This window comes from Panthera leo, chromosome E2 (assembly GCF_018350215.1).
Source record: "Panthera leo isolate Ple1 chromosome E2, P.leo_Ple1_pat1.1, whole genome shotgun sequence".
In the NCBI taxonomy this organism is placed as follows: domain Eukaryota; kingdom Metazoa; phylum Chordata; class Mammalia; order Carnivora; family Felidae; genus Panthera; species Panthera leo.
In genome coordinates this window covers 32908545-32929014 of record NC_056693.1, presented here as the reverse complement: position 1 = coordinate 32929014, position 20470 = coordinate 32908545, and the positions used below count along the sequence as shown (strand labels likewise).

The window sequence follows — 20470 nt, the reverse complement described above, 5'->3', positions numbered from 1 at the left end:
ACCCAGTGGGAGAGGAGGGCCCTCAGAAGATAGGGTAGGGAGATTTCCTTATCTTGGATTTTTTTTTTCTACTAGTGCAAACAAACTTATTTCTCAGAGGTCTCATGGTGCATGGAAAGCCATGTAGTAACCTCAGGGCACCTGACCAATCTCCTGGTGTCACTGAAAGCCCCCCAACAGAGTGTCCTTTGTGGGTGTGGGTATTGCACAGAAGATCCAGGTCCTATCCTTGGGTGCTCATACCTTGTCGAGGCTTGCAGAGCCCTCTGTCCTGGGTGCTGGGGAGGGGCAAAGGATAGAGCCCATGCTTTGTGGTACTGGCTGCCCGGATAGGACTTTCACTGTCACAGTGACGTTAGAGCAGGTAGCACCAAGACACCTGAGTCCTGCCAAGCAAGTAGCTGGGCAGTGAACTTCTCAATGCTCTATATTCTATGTGGAAACCAAGAAGCTTGCACTCTCGGTTTCCCAAAATGTCCTCCTCATATCCTGGAGGTGGATGAGCTGATGTCAGGTGGCATCTGTATGAGAACTTTTTATTTTCATTGACATCTACTTATTTTCACGCGTATTCAAAAGCGTATACTTAATTCATCAGAAGCACAGTTCCATAGATGTTAATGCTTAGGAATCCTCTAGGTAAGATTTTTTAAGTTTATTAAAATTTAATTTTAAGAAAAATTAAAAAGCTAGTAGTCAGACAGGGGATGCACAGACATGCCAGCAAATGTGACGGTGAGTATGAAAATGACCAGCATGTGGGGACTCTGGGTTAGATGACTTTGTGGGACCCTAGGATCTGCAGCCCTGGCATGTATCAGTTCCAGAGTAAGAGAAATCTGTGCTGCAGAAGGGAGAGGCTACTTGTGCCCTAAGGTGACCGGAAACTTTTGTGGGTCGGTGCTATACTCCTAGTAGAAACTAAGTCGGTGTTCTTACGCAGGTGGCAATCTTGAAGGAAGCAATGGACCTGGGTTCATTGACGGGGAGTCTAGATACTTCCTGTTGCACCGCGTCTGGGCCAACAAAGAGTGCCCCCGCTGAGGGGAGCTCCTAGTTGAGCTTATTCTGGTTCTCTACCAGGCCAGCATCTGATTCCTCCCTGTGTGTCCCCTCAGGGCCAGCTGCTGATGCACCAGTGAGGAGCACCAGGCTGGGATGGGTCCGGGGGAAGCAAACCACTGTACTGGGAAGCACCGTGCCTGTGAACATGTTCCTCGGGATCCCCTATGCTGCACCTCCTCTAGGGCCCCTGCGATTTAAGCAACCAAAGCCTGCTTTGCCCTGGAATGACTTCCGAAATGCCACATCCTACCCTAAATTGTAAGAGCAGGCTCGGTCCCATGGGTGGAATGTGAACTGGGAGTGGGGACACGGCACTGAGTGGGAATAAAGGTCATGCAGCCTCCTGGGAAAGGTGGGGAACAAGAAGGAGGAGGAGGGGACGGAGGAGGACGAGGAGGACGAGGAGGAGGGTGGGTACGGGAGTAGACAAGACCTTCGGTAATCTCATGGCTCCCCAGCTGGCTGACCAGCAGAATCAGTGGTGGTGGTGTTCAGAGCATGCAGATTTCTTGGGCTCCCTTCTTGAACTTCCTAAATTGGAATCTCCGGAGCTGGGCCCAAAAAACTAGAGTCACTGAAAGGTCTCTAGGGATTTGTGGACCAATCAGGTTTGGGAACCACTACGACGGACTTACTGAGTCTTTGTCCGGGTGATTCCATGTCACCTCTCACCCAGGCTGAGGGCCTTAGGGTGAAGAACCACCTTGCAAGAGATGTCAGCTCTAGCACTCTGTGCCCAGTGCAGGGAAATCCATAGACACCTATGGAATACGTGAGTGTGTTCTGGGCCGGGAGCTCCCAGTCACTGCAAATTTTCAAGCTGAGTGAGGTGGGTGAATCCTGAGAACTTGAGCATAGGTTGAGATGGAAGACTTGAAAATCCTCAAGAATCTTCTGAAACTCAGATTTTGTGAAGTCCTCACATTGGGCCACCCCGGTTCCTTGCCTTGGCGGTCCCAGGCAGAAGGAGTACCCTGGTTTTAGGAAGTGCCCTAAGCCACAAAGGAGACCCCATGTGGCCCAGCGACTGAGGACACTAAGCTGAAACTCATCTGTTCATTCATTCAGTTATTCATTCAACTAATATCCATTAAGAGCCAGCTCAGTAACTTCCTCTTCCATTAAGCTCTGGCAGATACCACAGTGGGCTGGTCACAGCTTCCCTGAAGGAACCTGGGGGCTGGTGGGGGTGGCAGGGGTGGAAATAACAGCAATAATTAAAATATAGAGTGACAAGGGCAACCTTAGGGGATCAGAAAATGGTGCTGAGAAGGAACCACCTAGCCTCACCTTGTGGGGAGGTCAGGGATGGCTGTGTTGAAAGCAGCGAGGGCTTGATTTCTGATAAACAACATACAAAAGGGCAAAAAGGCATAAGCACTTGTCTGGGGGTAAATTTGCAGCGATGGTTTCCCACCGCCTAATCTGTACACTATTTTATTAAAAGAACAATTAACATTCATGGAGCACTGAAGTATAGTAGAAATCACATATGTAGACTCCTTCAATCTTATTGCATAGCAAGCAGGCTCAGTGCTAGGGGCTATGAAGTACTGAGGTGACAAAAACAGAGTCCTAGGCTTTAAGCTGCTCCCATTTGAGTGGGAAAGCTGGTAACACCCATGTACAAGCCCAGGAGAACTTCTAGGAAAGAACACAGCATGCACAGCGGTCTCCAAAGAAGAGCTGTGATCTAACTGGAGAAATCTCAGAAGGCTTCTTGAAGGAGGTGTCACTTGCACTGAATCTGAAAGAAAGGAAAGAACACGAGCAAACAAACATGAGGAGAGAACAGTCTGGGCATAGGGACCAGCTTGAGCAAAGGTTTGAATGCAGGAATCTCCTTGTACATATACCTCTATTGGTCCCTGGTAGAAAAGCCTAGAGGTGTCCTTTTGTTCCTCTGGGTGCAGAAAAGGGAGCTACTAGAGTAATACCCTTGATTTGCAGCCCAGGGTCTTGCCCTTTAGTTTGGGGAATTGTTGAGTCATCTTGAATCTCTATGTGTGTGTCTGGGGTTATGGTAGCGGGTGTGGGCATGGGTGGGTACTGGAGGTTAATGGCACAATTATTCTGCACAACATACTCTCCTACCCCCAAGCCAGATCAAAGAGAATCATAGTTTGTTTCTTTGTCTGTGCCACTATGGCGGGGGCCAGGGAGATGATTAGACTCTGTACCAATAGCTCCCATATGCCTCTTCTGCTCACACATAGGACACCAGGCCTCCCTGCCGTCATGGGACCTGGCCCCTCCCAGGCAAGTGTGCTGACAGCAACTCTGAAGATTTTTCCTTTTTTTCCTCCAAGATGCTCCCAGGACTTAGAGTGGCTGGTCTCCTATCAACACATTCTCAAACTGCATTACCCCAAATTGGAAGCGTCCGAAGACTGCCTGTACCTTAACATCTATGCGCCAGCCCATGCGGACAATGGCTCCAACCTCCCTGTAAGGCTGCCTGCCATGCGGGGGGCTCCAGCTAGCAGGTTCTCGGCCAGGGGCCCAGGAGGAGTGGCTGGGTGTCTAGAATCCAACCTACCCCCTGTTGGGTAAAAGAGAAATGTAATCACTTGCACATCAATAATTTTCTTAAAAAGTCATTTAATGACAGATTCCCTCTAACTTCCTTTCTGATTGCTTCTTTATTGGCAGGAACTTGACCTTCAATTTTTATTTTGTTTTGATTTTCCCCTCTGTTGAGTATTTAATGGTCTGTAAACATTTAGAAAGACTGCTTACAAGGACTCTGTTTGGGAAATCCTTTAAAGAGGATATACACCTTCCAATTTTTCTGTTTGCAACGAGGACAGGTAATAATACTAAGTATTTCATTTAGGAATGTAAAATATCTCTGTATAAGTGAGTAGGAAAGCCATCATCTCTCCCCCATGCCACTGCAATGAGAGACTCACTCTATTGGATCATAACAACAACATATATTGAGCAATTGACTGTGTGCCAGGCACAGTACATTATCTCATTTAACCCCCACAGTAATCATGGGTAAAGATTACTGGACCCATAGTACAGATTAAGAAGATGAGGCACAGGGATGGCATAAATACCTTGTACACACAGTGAGTAGAAATTCCCGTGTCAAAGCCAGTGCTTTGTCTGGTTCTCCCTTATCCCCCATGGCTGGCCCAAGACTTGTAGTCCCTAATATGACCTTAAAAAAGAGAATGAAAAAGATATATTTGTAAGTATATGAATCATGATAGTACCATGTGAATGTTTTATGTTGCCCAGTCCCAATTTTTCTAATTGATATAGTAAAGTTTTCACACTTCTCTTCCCTTTTTTTTTCTCTCCTCGCTTCGCTTCTCTCTGTAGGTAGTGGAAAGAGTAAAGTTAAAACAGTTTAAGCGGATTTTGCTCTCCACAGGGCTTACAATGATTTCTGTCTTCGTGTGGGTCACAAGTTCAGTGATATTTGGTTAATACTTTCTGAGCACTTGAAATTGTTCTAAGAACTTAAATGCAGAATCTTGTTGAAATCTCATGATAGCCCATAAGATGAGATACTTTCATTCTTCACATCTTATAGATGAGAAAAATGAGCCTCAGAGAGGTTAAGTAATCTGCCCAGCATCACACAGTTTGTCAGTGGCAGAGCTGGGAATCAAACTCAGGCCTCCATGCTCACCCCTTGGCCTTCTTCAAAAGACATAATCTCTCATGCTTTTAGAAAGGAAAGTGAGACACCTATATTTCCCTAAAGAAGGAAGGTCCCAAATGTATGGGGAGGGGGTATGAATGCCTGGCAGGCCAACTGGAGGGTTCCTCTCCCTTCTACAGGTCATGGTGTGGTTCCCCGGGGGTGCCTTCAAGATTGGCTCAGGCTCCTTCTTCGATGGGTCCGCCCTGGCTGCCTACGAGGACGTGCTGATCGTGACTACCCAGTACCGGCTAGGAATATTTGGTTTTTTCAAGTAAGTGTCCCTGAGAGCTTGACACCCCAGGTCCCCGAGGCACAGCTGTATGGCAGCCACAGGGGATTCAGTGCCCAGCTGCGTAAGGAAGAATGAGCCTTCAGTGACATTGAATAACTGTGACCCGAATTAGTGAGGTAATCTTTGCAGCTATAACAGATAAACTCCCAAGTCTTGGTGGCTTAAAACAATAAAAATCTCTTTCTCACTCAAGTAAGGTCCAACTGAGTGATCCTGACTGACAGACATCTTTTCACATGGTCAGTCAAGGACCTGGCTCCTTCCCGTCTTGTGACTCTGCCCTCCTTTCGGGGCCTAGACCCTCTGCGTCTGGCCAGCAGATGGACGAACAGCAGGGAAGATCCTGCAAAGGAGTGGCCACCCACCCACAGCCTCCACCTTGAACTCCTTGAGCGGCAGGAAGCAGATTGCAGCCCACTGAGTATTCTCACCCTACTTCTGGCCCCAGCACAGGGGATGAGCATGCCCGCGGGAACTGGGCCTTCCTGGACCAGGTGGCCGCCCTAACCTGGGTCCAGGACAACATCAAGTTCTTCGGTGGTGACCCACGCTCTGTGACCATCTTCGGACAGTCAGCGGGAGCCATCAGTGTTTCCAGCCTCGTGAGTTCTTCTCTTTGGGATTTGAACAGACCTTGGTGGGGGAGGTTACAAAAATGAGGACCAGGAATCACTTATAGCTGACTGGTGCTTTCCTGTGAAACAAACACTTTTATACACATTGTCTCCCTCAAGCCTCACAGAGAGAGTTAGGGGCTCTCTGTCATTTTGTGGACAAGAGCTGTCATCAGGAAGAGTTTAAATGAATTACCCAAGATCACATCCTGAGTAATAGTTTGAAGAAAAATCCCTTATATTTATAGGGTGGAAGCCCTGGTGTCCAATTACCAGGACTGGTAATTACTTGTTTAATAGGAAAGTTCAGCTAAAACTTTTTAAAAAAAGGATGCATATAACATTTTATTTTTTTTTTAATTTTTTTAACGTTTTTTATTTATTTTTGAGACAGAGAGAGACAGAGCATGAACGGGGGAGGGGCAGACAGAGAGGGAGACACAGAATCAGAAGCAGGCTCCAGGCTCTGAGCCATCAGCCCAGAGCCCGATGCGGGGCTCGAACTCACGGACCGCGAGATCGTGACCTGAGCTGAAGTCGGACACTTAACCGACTGAGCCACCCAGGCGCCCCTATAACATTTTATTTTATTTATTTTTTATTTTTTTTAACGTTTATTTATTTTTGAGACAGAGAGAGACAGAGCATGAACAGGGGAGGGGCAGAGAGAGAGGGAGACACAGAATCCGAAACAGGCTCCAGGCTCTGAGCGGTCAGCACAGAGCCCGACGCGGGGCTCGAACTCATGGACCATGAGATCATGACCTGAGCCGAAGTCGGACGCTTAACCGACCAAGCCACCCAGGTGCCCCATTTTATTTTAACTTCAAAGAGAAAGTGTACATTTCTCTATCAGTGGTTTGGTATATAGTGTGGTATCTTTTCAAGGTTGGTCTGCTGGCTAGAGGTCCAGCGTGGTTCTCTGGCATAAACCACCCATTGGAATCATGGTCCTCTAATTACGGTTTCAGCTTCTTTACAGTGAGCATGAATTTTAAAAGATGCGTGCTTTGTAGTCTGTGAATGAGGTGCATTTATGGAATTTTCCGCTCCCCACCGCCGCACCCAACGTATTTTACTCTTACCTTTTTCACACCTAATTTGCCGGCAGTATTTTTCAGCTACTTGTCTTTATCACAGGTTTCTTTCCCCCAAACATAGTTTTGTTTTCTTTTCTTACACACATACTTCACTGGTTCCCGCGGTATTTCATTGATTATGTAATTACAGTAGCAAGTGTAACTGACCAAACAAGTGAGGAAGCAAACACACCTGCCTCTTGGCCAGAAACTTGTGGGAATAGAAACCTGTGGTGGTGCTAGAAAATAGCCCACTGGCTCTGAGTGCTTGGCATCTCCAGGGTCACATGTTCATCACAAAAGTCTGTTACATAGAAGTGGTTTAAGAGAGCTTCCACGGTGTAGCACTTGACAATATACAAGATATTTTTGTATCTTCAAAATAATTCAGTAAGGTGAATTATAATAACTCAACTTTACACATATGATGACAACCCCCGTTTCGTGGGTGCATGCTGTCCGACCAGGCATTGTGCAAAGCCTTCTATATTTGTTACTTCTGCTCTATGCCACAATTCTGTGATATGTGCTCCATTTTTCCTTCCAGTTTTGCAAGAAGTAAATTGATGCTCAGAAATGTGAAACAATTTGCCTGAGATTCCCCCAGCTAGGAAATGAACGAGCTAGCAAGCAATCACACACCAGGATGTTTGACCTCAAAGTTCCTGAGGCACCTGGGGCTCAGACAGGTTAAATAATTTGTCCATACATCCATGGCTAGTCCTTGAGTCCCCAAACCAGGGCTTTTTTTTTTTTTCTGTAAGCACAAAGCTTTTAAGGAGGCTTCCTGGGAAGGTTTCTTCAAGGAAAGGTGGGTGGTGTATGTGCTGGATGGAGAGTCCCCTGCATAACTTTTCCTGGTCTCTTGTGTTCTGTCTCCAGATTCTGTCCCCCATGGCCAATGGCTTATTCCACAAAGCCATCATGGAGAGTGGGGTGGCCATCCTGCCTTTAGTGATGAGATCCCCTGGTGATGAGAGGAAGAAGGATGTAGGTATCTCGTTAACACCTCTCCTCTACTTGGTCAGGGGAGAATGTGGTCAGGTGTCGATAGACCATGTGCTTGGCAGTCCTACTGACCATGGTCAAAAGAATCTGATGCTGGCCAAGGTGAACCTTATTGCTCTATGGGAGGCCTGGTTTGACAGAAAATAGGTCCCCAGTGAAATACTGTTGGTGTGCATGAATGTGTGTGTGTGTGTGTGTGTGTGTACATGAGTGTCTATGTAATTGTTCTGACATCTTATTCATTATTCTTCGCTTAGGATATATAACTCAGTCCCCTGTGTTATGTACGGCTCATGTCCTATATCGACTCCACTCTATCTAGAGTACTCTGTTAAGAAAGATTCTTAGGCTGTTTCCAATTCAGTGGGAAATAACACTGTGACTGATTCTTGTTGCCTGGCATGAGATTGTGAGGGGGCGGTGAGGCATATGCCCTAGACTTTTGTCATCTGTCATCTTGGTTAGTGCTCTAGCGGACAGTGAGGACCTGGAGACCAAGGTCTCTTGCATCTTTCATGTCCCGGCATGATTCCTGGTGCATACTAGGTGACTATTGCTGTTTGCTGAATGAATGAGTTAACAAATGAGCTGATTCGGTCAATGAAGATTAAGCACGGGGCTGTGGAGCCACCTCCTGGGGACTATGCATTTTCGTGGTGCATTTGCTTGAACACCTGATAGAAAATGACAGTGCACACCACAAGCAGAGACATGGAGTCATAATATTGTAAAAATACTCTCAATGCATCGGGAATATTGATTTGGGGAACATGACGTATCAACTTTCAGTTTGTGCCTCTGTTTGTTCATTTAGCACACGTACGCTGAGTGTCCATAGTCCTCCCAGCTCTATGCTAGGACCTGTGGGTTTATAAATGGGAAGGGCTACACTGACTTCAGAAGACCATAATCATTTTACGACAAAGGTTTTTAACCTGAAATCCATGGGTAGTTGGGAGATGGTCCTTGAGCTCCTACAGTTGTACGTTGTGTGTAGATTCTATATGTTTGTGCATTTTCCCAGGGAGAGGGTTTGTAGCTTTTGTTGGATTCTCAGAGCATTCATGACTCCCAGACACTTGGGGGGCCACCACTTTCAAGGGATGAGCTCCCACGGAAAGTTCGACGACTGCGCAAGGCAGTGTTTGTGAAAAGGCTAGGTAGAGAAGGTGGGAATCCTTGAGGTAACAGGAAATCAGAGGAGGAAGGGGTTCATGGGAGCTGCAGTGGTCTGAAAGGACATCTCGGAGGAGCCAGGGATGAGTGGAATTGATGTGAGACAGGAAAAGCTGTTCAGGGTATTCTAGGCTGTGGTGGGGATGAGGCTTAACAGAGCTGACAGGCTGGCACTGAGCCAGAGTCTTGCCTCAACTGACAGTTAAGTCATGCTTGCAAAGCTGCTCCTCACGCTTGGGGCTCCTGGCTCCACTCAGCATCCCAGAGTTGGGCGCCTGGACTCAGTGAGGCCTACTGCCAGTGGAGCCAACATCATCGGGCTGGTCTCCCCATGGCCAGGAATCTTGACTCTGTTCCACAGCCACAGGCTGACACACCACCTCCCCCTACTCCAGCGGTTGCTAAAGATGACAAGGAGAGTCAGGCAAGAGAACAAAAAGGTACAGTGCCCGCCTGTCCTCGGGGCGGGGAGGGGCAGCAGGCTTCATGTATGAAGGATCTAGGACTCTTCACTTTTCATTTTCTTGGCGACTTTCCATGCTGTGCTCTGACCTGGTCCTTCTCTGGCAACAGTTGCAGGTGCTTGCGCATATCTGTGGTTGCCATGCGTCTGACTCGGCTGCCCTGCTGCAGTGCCTGAGGGCAAAACCCCCCGAGGAGTTGTTGGACATCAGCAAGGTGAAGAGGGGCGGGAGGGTTTGGGGGCAGGGTGGTGCTTGGAATGGAAGGGCAGACAAACCCCACCACTCTCTTACTTACTTTGATATGGGATTTGGAAAGATGGAGGTTGGGATTCATAGTAATGGCTGTAGAATGTACAGAACCATGATAGGTCATTTAAAGAACTTGATGGGCCAGGGATGCTGCCTAGCCAGGAGAAGATCCAGGAAAACACAAATGTTGTCTTTAAGTCACTGGGAAGAGGGACTTCCCCTGTTCCACATGCTGCCAGAAGCTAAAATCAGTGTCAAGAGTGTGAGTTCTGTTAGGAAGCCATTTTGGCTTGGTATAACCAGGAAATTTCTAAAAACTCTGAAAAAGGGCCAGCACCTTTAGAAGATAGTGAGGCACCCCCCTCTGTAGGTATGTAAGCAGAGTCTAGATGACCACTGACAAATTTCAGTCACTGGACTGAATCAGCTCTTTGTGCCCCTTCCACTAGTGAGAGCTTCTGATGGTCCTTGGAAGAGCAAGGTCATTATCTGTCAGATTCCAACAATTGTGAAATACTTTGTTGGCATGGATGAAGGGTCCGCTGTGAGTTGTGCTGGAGTCTGGGAGCTGGATAACAAGTCCTTGACCCGATGGAGTGTGAAAGGTCTTCTGTGTGCTCCCCGCCATCCCCACTCCCAAACAGAGACCCCCAAAAAACGTGGATAAAGCCTTGTGTTTCCTCCTGAGACCCAAGACTCAGCCAGATCAAAGGCACAGTGCTGAGGAGGACATCTCAGGAAGATGCGCATACTAATTCCCACTACTGTGGCCACTCCCCTGTCCCCTGCTCACCACTCTGCCTGCTGCATTTGGTCAGAGGTTCTCAAAGAATTGGAGCCCCTTTGCCTAAGCAAGTGCAGGGCCGACCCAGCAGAACTGATACATCAGGATGGGCCAACTGTGGCTTTTTCCTTTCTTAATGTAGTTTGACCACTGCTCGGCGGGTTGGGTCTCCTTGGCTGGGGGCTTGGGGACAGCAGATTTTGTGAACGGAAGCAGATGCTGATTTTTCTCCTCTTCCTTATTCCAGAAAATCACGTTTTCCATTCCAGTGGTTGATGAATTTTTCTTTCCTGATGAGCCTCTAGCCCTATTGACTCAAAAAGCATTTAATTCAGTTCCTTCTATCATCGGAGTCAATAACCACGACTGTGCCTTCCTGCTGCCCACGGTAAGGATCCCAGCTGTCCTTCCTGTCGCTTCCTCAGCGGTGTGGCAGCTGTATGTGCTTCCACAGCTCAGCACTGCCAGCAAGGACGCCAAGTGTCATGCGGGAGCCCGGAAGCCAAGGACACGGTGATGCCCCTTCCCCTCTCTGAAGGAGGGTAGCTGAGGATTGAGGGCAGCCGGAGTCAGCATCTGCCCTGCTCCTCATATAAGGTTCATGGAGAAAGAAACAACTCTATGAAAAAAGTAAGAGAGGATGGATCCATTCGAGCTTTGTTCAAAACATCACAAATGATTGTTTCAAATGAGCACAGTTACTACTTCAAAGATGAATTTCATGCAGGTTTGGAAAATGTTCAGGCCTTTACATTTTCGTGTGCGGTTATGAAATTTTGACTTCCAAGAATGCTCTCTGGGTTTGTACAAGTTGCGAAATCACTGAATTGTCTTATTCATTCAACAAGTATGAAGCGAACATTTACTTTACGCTCTACACCCTGGTAAAAAGTAAGCATTCAACAGTGAACAAGTCACGCAGTCCCAGCTTTCTGCAGGCTCACATCCTACTGGGGAGGCCCAGATGAAATGGACAGTTGAAAAGATGGTTTCCGGAAGTGTAAGTGCTAGGAAGGACATAAACTGGTGGGAGAAGGTCTTTAGGGAGGAGGAGGGGTGGTCAAGAAAGGCTTCTCCAAGGAGGGATTATTTGTGCTCAGGCTGAGTCCTGAGAAGGAGCCATGGTTTCTTGACCCTGCCATTTAAAGAAGACCCTGTTGATTTGAAAGAAACTTTTCATCTGTCCTCAGAAGGGTAGGAATGCTCAAACCCGTAACATCATCACAGCACAGTCATGGAGACCAACCTCCTCCTTTCAAGCTGAGGGAAATGTGGTTATGAAATCCAGAGGCTTGTCAAGGTTCAAGGCTAGTTGGTGGCTGGTTAGAACCAGAACCCTGAGTTCATCGGGCTATTAAAGGCCTGTTCTACCATTATTAATGTGACTTACAGAGCAATGTTTTGGAGTAAGTGGGAGTGAGGATCTTTCTGCTCGTGTTGCAAATGAGGCATCTGAGTCACAGACTGTGGCTTCAGCAAGGCCTTTCGATGCTACCAGGTTTGTGCTAGAAAGAAAAAGGCAGGTGCTACCGATGACACCACCACCATAACCACTGCAGCCAGTCCCGAGCTCTTCCACGTGCCCAGTGTGTACCATCTGTCCAACAACTTGCAAATGGGCATTGTTATTCCTGTTTTTCAGTTAAAGAAACTTAGTCTCAGAAAGGCTAAAATTCCTTCCCCAAAGTCTCCCAGCTGGGGGAGGAGACAGTGTTGTGTAATTTCTTCATGCATTTAGGCTCTGCCATTAAATGTTGGGTTCTCTGGTAACCTGCTGTGTGACCTTAAGTGAACTGCCCAACCTCTCTGAACCTTCGTTCCTTAATCCGTGGTATAGGATGATCTTAACTACCTGCTTCACAAGCACACGTCAGTAAATGTTAGCTATTGGAATTATTCAAGTGGCAGGATGGGAGTTGGTGCCTGGGTCTGCATAGCTCAAAAGCCTGCATCAGTGTGGATAGTTCACGTGACCTCGCAGCGACATCCACTGCTGACCATTGGAGACCATAGGAAATCCTCCAAAATTCCCTCCAAATCCTTCAGCTGCTGAACATATAGAGAGGTTCTTAGTGGTTGAAATACACGTGTAGATAAATTGAATGATTCAGGAGTTTCCCTCAGATTCCAGGAGACAGAGATGTTTAAATATTTACCCTCGTGATTTATTATCTCAAGACTTTCAGCAGAAAATGTCAAAGCGAAATTCATTTGACAAGTGGAGAGTATTTCTACCCTCTCATGTTTTTAAGCTGTAATACTGGCCCGGGAGGGGTCTTTTAACAAGTAATTACTCCTAGCCCTTACTATGTACCAAGCATAGCCTATGTTCTTTTTAAAAAATATTTATTTATTTATCTATCTATCTATCTATTTATTTATTTATTTATTTAGAGCATACGTGCATGACCAGGGGAGGGGCAGAGAGAGAGGGAGAGAGAGACTGGGCCCAAGCAGCCTCAGCACTGTTAGTTAGCAAAGAGCACGACGTGGGACTCGATCTCACGAGCTGGGAGATCATGATCTGAGCTGAAATCAAGAGTCAGACGCTTAACCGACTGAGCCACCCAGGCACCCAAGAAAAGCCTCTGCTCTTAACCACCAGTCTTGCCACCTCACTGGCTCTCTGCAAACTGCTGGCATCTCAGAGGCCCTAATTGTAAAGATCTCTAGAAAGAGAACAATAAACCAGTAGTTTGAGATTTTCTGGCCTCTCTTTGAATGTGGTGTCAAAGCCGAGCTGTAGCCTGTATTAGTTTGCCCGGGCTGCCACAGCAAAACACCACAGACCAGGTAGCTTAAACAACAGAAACTTATTTTCTCACAATCCCAGGGGCTGGATGTCCAAGATCAAAGTGTCAGCAGGCTTAATTTCTTGTGGGGCCTCCCTCCTTGGCTTGCACGAAGCCATCTTCTCCCTGTGTCCCCACATGGTCTTTCTTCTGTATGCACACACCCCGATGTCTCTGTGTGTCAGAATTTCCTCTTCCTATAAGGACACCAGTCAGGTTGGATTAGGGCCCAACTAAAGTCCTCCCTTTGATTTCATCACTTCTTGAAAAACGTGGTCTCCCCTCTATCACACTCTGGAGTACTGGGGGTTAGGTCTTCAACGTGGGAATGGGGGTTGGGGGGCACATTTCAGCTCATAACACGGTCTTTCCACAGGGCAGCCACTCGGGCCCCACAAGGCCACAGGTATGGCAGGGAATGGCTGCCTTTAGCAAGTGTGAGAAGAGACTGTCATTGCTCCAACCCACTGAGGCCACTCCTGCATGTCGCCCCTTGGGGACTAAATGGGTTCCTGCTCTTCCCAGCCTCCCCTCTAAAAGGCAGGCCCCTCAGCCCTCAGCGAGACCACTTTCCCTTCTGGTGTATTGAGGTGCTCACAGAGGATGCCCTACTTCTCTCCACAGGAGTTTCCTGAGGTCCTCGGGGGTTCCAACAGGTCTCTGGCCCTCCACTTCGTACACACGTTCCTGGTAAGTGAGCCTGGGCAACTGTGACTCGTCAGAGATTCACCTATTTAACAGACCTCCTCGGGGCACACTCAGCAGTAGGGGCTGGGGCTACAGTCATTCCTCGTTCACTCATTCAGTGAATCTTTGCCAAATAGAGTACCACAGTCCCTTATTCACGATCTCAAAATCCAAGGAGCTCTGAAAAACAGCCTGTAGGACAACCGAAACTTCCTTAGCTGATAGGTGGCCCTTGGTATTTATTGTTCTCATCCACTTCATTCATCCCCCTATTCATGTGCTTCTCTGATGACATAAGTAGTGTGGGGGCTGGGGCAGCCGCCCCCAGAGCACGTGACATGACACGCAGCTTATATACTGAATTATTTATGCACAGTCAGCAAAGTTCTGAATTCTGAAACACACCCGGAACTAAGGACCTGTATTCACTCCACGCCAGCCGGGCACTGTATTAGGTTCCAGCGAGGCCCAGGATCCTGACTCAACTGTTTATTCATTCACTCCCTGAACAGATGTGTCCGTATCAGGTCTTAAGCCAGACACTAGATGTAGGAACGGATTCCTTTCTCTTCTTCCCTCCTTCTTGCCGTAAACATCCAGTGTGAACTCTGTACCAGGTTCCCTTTGTGCACTTATTCATTGACTGGCTGCTTCTTGAGAGCCCAGCGCTTCCCTAGGCACTGAGGTACAGTGAAGAGCAGGCACTCCTTCTACACTTGCAGAACCTGGGGAGCGTGTGGTGGATGAAGTGAAGGAGGCACTTCAGTAGTGTCTGCAAACCAGAGCAGAGGAATGTTCGAGGCCCCATGTGGCTCACAGGAGGAAGCAGGTGGCTGCCTCAAGGAGAAGAGCCTTGAAGGATGAGTTAGGTTTGTCTGGCTGGTAGAGGAACAGGGGCCAGGGGAGCTGGAGGTCCCGGCCGGAGGACCCAAGATTAGAAGCAGAGGAGTGTAATGAGGTCAGCTGCAGGGTAGGCTGCAGTAGAGGAGGGTGCTTGCCGCTGTTATATGCTCTGAAAGGAAGGTGCAGTTCATCCCAGGGGCTGGGAACAGAGGAAGAGCGGCATGATTTGATTTCCATTTTGGAAAGAGCCTTCTGGCCACAGAGTGAGCCAGACCAGAGGCAGGGGATCCTTCGGGCCCCAAGGCCCAGAGGTAATGTTTGATGAGTCTTGGCTATCTAGTGGTCCGAACTGGGATTAAGGTTTGAGAGATACTTAAAATATATACACCAGACAGTGAGACCTCGCAGGCTGGATTGGAGATGGCCTCATGGAGGAGGAGGTGATTGATCTGGTTTAGGAAAGGGAAACATTTGAGCAGAGGGCATTTCAAGAGGAGTAGGTATGTGGAACCAGGTCCTAGGAGTGGGAAGTGGGCTTTGTGGGGAGGTGCAGGAGGACTGGAAGGGCACGCAGTCTCTCCTAGGTGGCAGAGCAAGTACTTTTCAAATGATTAAGTTGTTCTCTGATGCAGATGGCATAGCCTTGCTCTGGAACCCCAGGGGTCTGCACTGTGAGTATCCCACTGGGGCTCACCAGAGGGTCCACAGAGCATCCGGACCCTCCTTGGGTACCGTGAGCACCTAGGGGTCTGCTGGTCACATGGTCCAAGTCAGAGACACTTGCACCAGAGCCTGGACTTGCTCTGGGCCTGATTAAAAACACTCAGCCTTCAGAGGACCTGATGAACAAGTCTGAGTGTGCTGTATACTGCCTCCAAATTCCAGAGAAACATCTGCAGGACCATGCTTGTTTTCACGTTGGGGGGTGGGGATGGTGGCTGAGGTGCCATAACTTATCCCAGCATTCCCTAGACCCCCCAGATCCCCGAGAACATCATTGATGTGGCAGACCCTGAATCTTCATGAAGTTTACGTTGCATCCTCTGGCATTTGCGCTGGGGGCAAGTTGAGGGATCGAAGACTGGGAGGCAGCCCAGTGTCGGGTCAAGAAGTCAGGGAATTGCCCCGTTAAGGGTTTTGGCAATAGGTGTTGAGGGAAACCAATAGAGCAGAAGACCTGCTCTGTGCCAGACAGCATGTTTCTTTCTTCATATCTCATGCGATCCCCAGCACGGCCTGTTTTTTATAGATGAGGGAACTCCAAGAGAGCAACTAGCTCGAATCAGCAAAGGACTGGAGGCAGTGCTACTACCTGAAGCCGGCCTCCTGGGTGTGGGACCTGTGTTGGCACAAAGGTCTACACTCAGAAGAGTTCTACAGTTGATTGAATGCTATGTTGTCACCATCTTGAAATTGGTATCATTTTTGAACAACGTTGCCCTGCAAACCATGTTGCCAGTTCTGGCCAAGGGTGGCCGTTTCTGGAGCATCTCAGAGAGGCATGTGCACGGTGATTAGTAGCATGAAATTTGGCTGCAAGTGAAAGAATGGCTGTACCAGTTTGGACAACCCCTTAACCTCTCTAAGCCTCAGTGCCCTCATCTGTGAAAGGGGGCTAATTTTGATATTTGCATCATGGGATCACTGTGTGCATTAAACGAGGCGATGCATGTAAAGACCTCAGAATCACGTCTGCCCAGGCAAATGCTTGACGTGTTGGATGTTGCTGACCTGGATCTCCTGTGGCCATGATTTCTTACAGCAGATCCCCACCCAGTATTTGCACCTTGTGGCTGATCATTACTTCTACAACAAGCACTTCCCGGTTGAAATACGAGATAGTTTTCTGGACTTGCTTGGAGATGTGCTCTTTGCGGTCCCTGGGGTGGTCACAGCTCGACATCATAGAGGTGAGTCTCTCAGCACTACCCCCGCTCCCGTCACAGCAGGGTCACAGCTCAGCAAGGCCAGTGGCTGCGGGAATTCTTGTTGCCTGATGACTGGCCCTGCTCCACCCTTCTGTTCCCTCAGTTAGAGGGAGTTCCCAAGGATGTCTGGGATACAACCCTGCAGGCTGACCTTTGCAATTGCCGTGCCTTTCAGAGTTCAGGGATGCTGATCAGTTTTTGTTGTTTCTGTTTCTCCTCCTTCGTCAGGACCATCCAGAAAATTCCCACCTCCCCATAATTTTATTTCCCATGTTCCTTTCTCTGAAAGTGTCTTCCCAAACATTTTAGGTATCAGCAGTAGTGGAGCAATCAGAAAGGGAGTATTACTTGTGGCGACACAAACCTTGTTTCCCTCCTTACCCCTGCCCTGCCCTGCCCTTATTCTCTCTCCATCTCTCTCTCTCTCTCTCTCTCTCTCTCTCTCTCTCTTTCTCTTCCATTCCCCTTTCCTTCTGTTTCCACAATTTTTTATCAAGAGCCTACTATGTTCCTGACAGTATTCTGGGCCCTGAGGATACATCAGTGAACAAAACAAAGGCACCATGTAACTCACATTCTAGTTGGGGAGACTAACAAACAAGTCAAGTTAGAATATATATGTGTTAGATGGTAATATAAGTAAAAAAACACAGGGTGGGGGATAGCAGTGGCAGGGAACTATAGGATTCTGTATCAAAAGGTCTGCAAAGGTGACAAGGGAATGAGGACCAAGAACGGACTCTTGAATTTGGGAACACAGAGGTCACTGGTGACCTTGACAGGAACTATTGTGATAGGATGATGGGAGTAAAAGCCTGGTTAAAACGGATTCAAGAGAAAATGAGCAAACTGATCTCCAGAGAATACAATCCCAATCTCAAACTTTCACCAGTGGTTTTGGAGAAATGAATGAACTGACTCGAAAAATTTACATGGAAATGCAAGGATAGCCAAAACAATCTTGAACAAGAACACCAAAGTTAGTGGACTTACAAGTTATCTGATTTCAAGTGTTATTTTTGAGTGCAGTCATTAAGAAAGTCTGGTACTGGCTGAAGAATAGACACATAGAACAGAGTGGAGAGTCCAGAAAATCGACAGTTAACCAGTTTTTGACAGAGGTGCTAAGATAAGTCAATGGAGAAAGGAAATTCTGTTCAAAAAACAGAGGTGAAATGACTGGATATCTATGTAGAAAAAGTGAGCCTCAACCCTCTAACTCACACTATACCCAAAAATCAATGTGAGTTGAGTTGTAGACCCAAATGCAAAAGCTTAACTTGTACTTAAGCAAAATAAACTTTTCAAAAAACACTATTAACAATGTTAGCAAAAGTGGTGGAGGAGGAAAGTCCAAAATCTGTCCCACCACAAAAGCAGTGAATAAATTGGCATGTACTGTCAGAATCAATTTTACCAGAACTCTGGAAATAAATCAAAGGTGTATAGCAAGCAAATGAACATTTCATCAAAATATAGACCCTGGAGTCTCAGTGAGAGTGTTTGTGGCATGTTAACTTACTCTGCACCATTTCCTGCCACCAGCTAGGCAGTGGCCTTAAAGACAGAAGCCCATATTTATAGTCTAGGCTGCTAGTACTGGAGGGAGAAAAAAGAACCTATTCTCAAAGACTTGTGGTTGTTTGCTTTGACCTATCTGGTGGCTCCCTAAACAACTAAGCTAAAAGGGCTTGCTTTTATTTCCCCTAACATAGAGCTTTCTCAGGGATTAGACACCTACCTGGAGGGCATTTTTCATGAACATTTAAAGGCAAATGCATTTGCTGATACCACTAGGGGCAAGGGATAACAGTTGGAATAAATAAGAGACAACACTTAGGAGGAAAAGCTGGGCAATGAGCTGCTCTGGGAATAAAGGATTGAGAAGCTCTCCATATACCTGGGAATTTAGAAGGCCTTGTGCATATTCAGAGTAGGGAGCATGCTCATAAAAGCCCTGAGATGGCCCTAAGCTGTTATATCTGGCTGACTTGGAGGCTATCCTCAAACAGAAAGTGAAAACTAAGTAAGAGTTGTAAACTGTCTGGCTGAGTGTTGAGGGATGTTCCAACACACACACAATGTCCATCTTCAAAGACTGGGAGATTTTGTTTGTTTGTTTTAGGCTTTTATGAAAACCTCAGCTGAGCCATAAAATTATTAGTTGACCACTAAGAAAACAGGAGAAAGACTTTGGTGGCTACACATGACCAAGAAACATTTATCTTTTTAATTTTTGTAATGTTTTATTTTATTTTTGAGAGAGAGACCGGGGGAGAGGCAGAGAGAGAGGGAGACACAGAATCCCAAGCAGGCTCCAGGCTCTGAGCTGTCAGCACAGAGCCCAACGCAGGGCTCAAACCCACAAACTGTGAGATCATGACCTGAGCTGAAGTCGGATGCTTAACCGACTGAGCCACCCAGGCATCCCAGTACAGAAACATTTCTAAACAAACAAACGACCACAACCACAACAAGCAGTAACAACAAACCATGGAAAGGAGTTAGAATCTGATGTTCAGAGTTGCCACAATATAATATTCAAAATCTCCAGTTTTCAACAAAATATTACAAGGCATGCAAAGAAATGGGAAAGTATGGCCCACAGACAGGAAAATAATTAATAGAAACTGTCCCTGAAGAACCCCAGACATTGGATTTACTGAAGACTTTAAACCAACTATTAAACATGCTCAAATAGCTGAAGGAAACCACATATAAAAAATTAAAGGAAACCATGAGAATGATGTTTCACCACATACAGAAGCAGTAAAGAGAGAATTTATAAAATTATAAAAAGGACCAAATAGATATTCTGGCATTGAAAAATACAACTGGAATGGAAAATTCACTAGAGGGACTCCACAGCAGATTTGAACATAGAGAAGAAAGAAACAGAGAACTTGGACACAAATCCATTGAGATCACCCAATGTGAGGATCAGAAAGAAAAAGGAATGAAGAAAAGTAAACAGAGCTCAAGAGGCCTGTGGAACACCATTAAACATCTCAACATATGCATGATAGGACTTCCAGAAGGAGAGGAGAGAAAAAGAGGTAAAAATAATATTAAAAAAGTAATTATCAAAATGTCTCAAATTTGATGAAAGATGTAAATATTCATGTACATGAATTTCAGTGACTCCCAAGTAGGAGGAAACTCAAAGAAATGTATGTAGAGACATATTACAATCAATCAAAAACCAAAACCAGAAATTCCTGAAAAAGGTAAGAGAGAATAGACTGATCATGTACAAAGTAGTTTCAATAAGATTAACAGCTGATTTCTCAACAGAAACCACAGAGGCCAGAATGGCATATTCAAAGTGCTGAACTAATTATTATTATTATAACTAATAATTATAATAATAATAAAGTGCCTGCCAACCAAGATTTCCATATCTGTCAAAACTATCTTGAAAAATGAAGGAGTAATCAAGACATTGCCAGATAAACAAAACCTGAGAGATTTTGTCACTAGTAAACCTGCCTGATAAGAAATGATAAAGGGAGTCCCTAAGGCTGAAATGAAAGGACACTAGACAGTATCTGAAACCCACAAGAAGAAAAAAGAGCACCACTAAAGGTACTCACATCACTTATGTTTACTTGTAGAAGTCAGTATTAATTCATTTTTGGTTCTCTAATGTCTCTTTTCTTCCTATATGATTTAAAAGACAAGTGTAAAGAACAATAATTTTAAATCTATGTTTTGACATACAGTGCATCAGGGTGCAATTTGTGACAACAACAACATAAAGGCACAGAGCTATAAAGGGGGAAAGTTTTTGTATACCATTGAGACAAAGTTGGTATTCATTTGAAATAC

General features: G+C 46.4%; 1 protein-coding gene across 1 annotated transcript in view; it reads left to right on the top strand.

Annotated features, from left to right (window-relative positions):
* Nucleotides 1-1125: 1125 nt before the first annotated feature.
* CES5A (carboxylesterase 5A) overlaps nt 1126-20470 on the top strand; it is a 28493-nt gene continuing 9148 nt past the window's right edge. Inside the window, 9 exon segments of the mRNA XM_042920568.1 lie at nt 1126-1323; nt 3375-3513; nt 4864-4997; nt 5467-5620; nt 7594-7701; nt 9469-9573; nt 10640-10780; nt 13809-13874; nt 16480-16624. Coding sequence (XP_042776502.1) covers nt 1211-1323; nt 3375-3513; nt 4864-4997; nt 5467-5620; nt 7594-7701; nt 9469-9573; nt 10640-10780; nt 13809-13874; nt 16480-16624 — 1105 coding nt within the window. The 5' untranslated portion in view covers nt 1126-1210.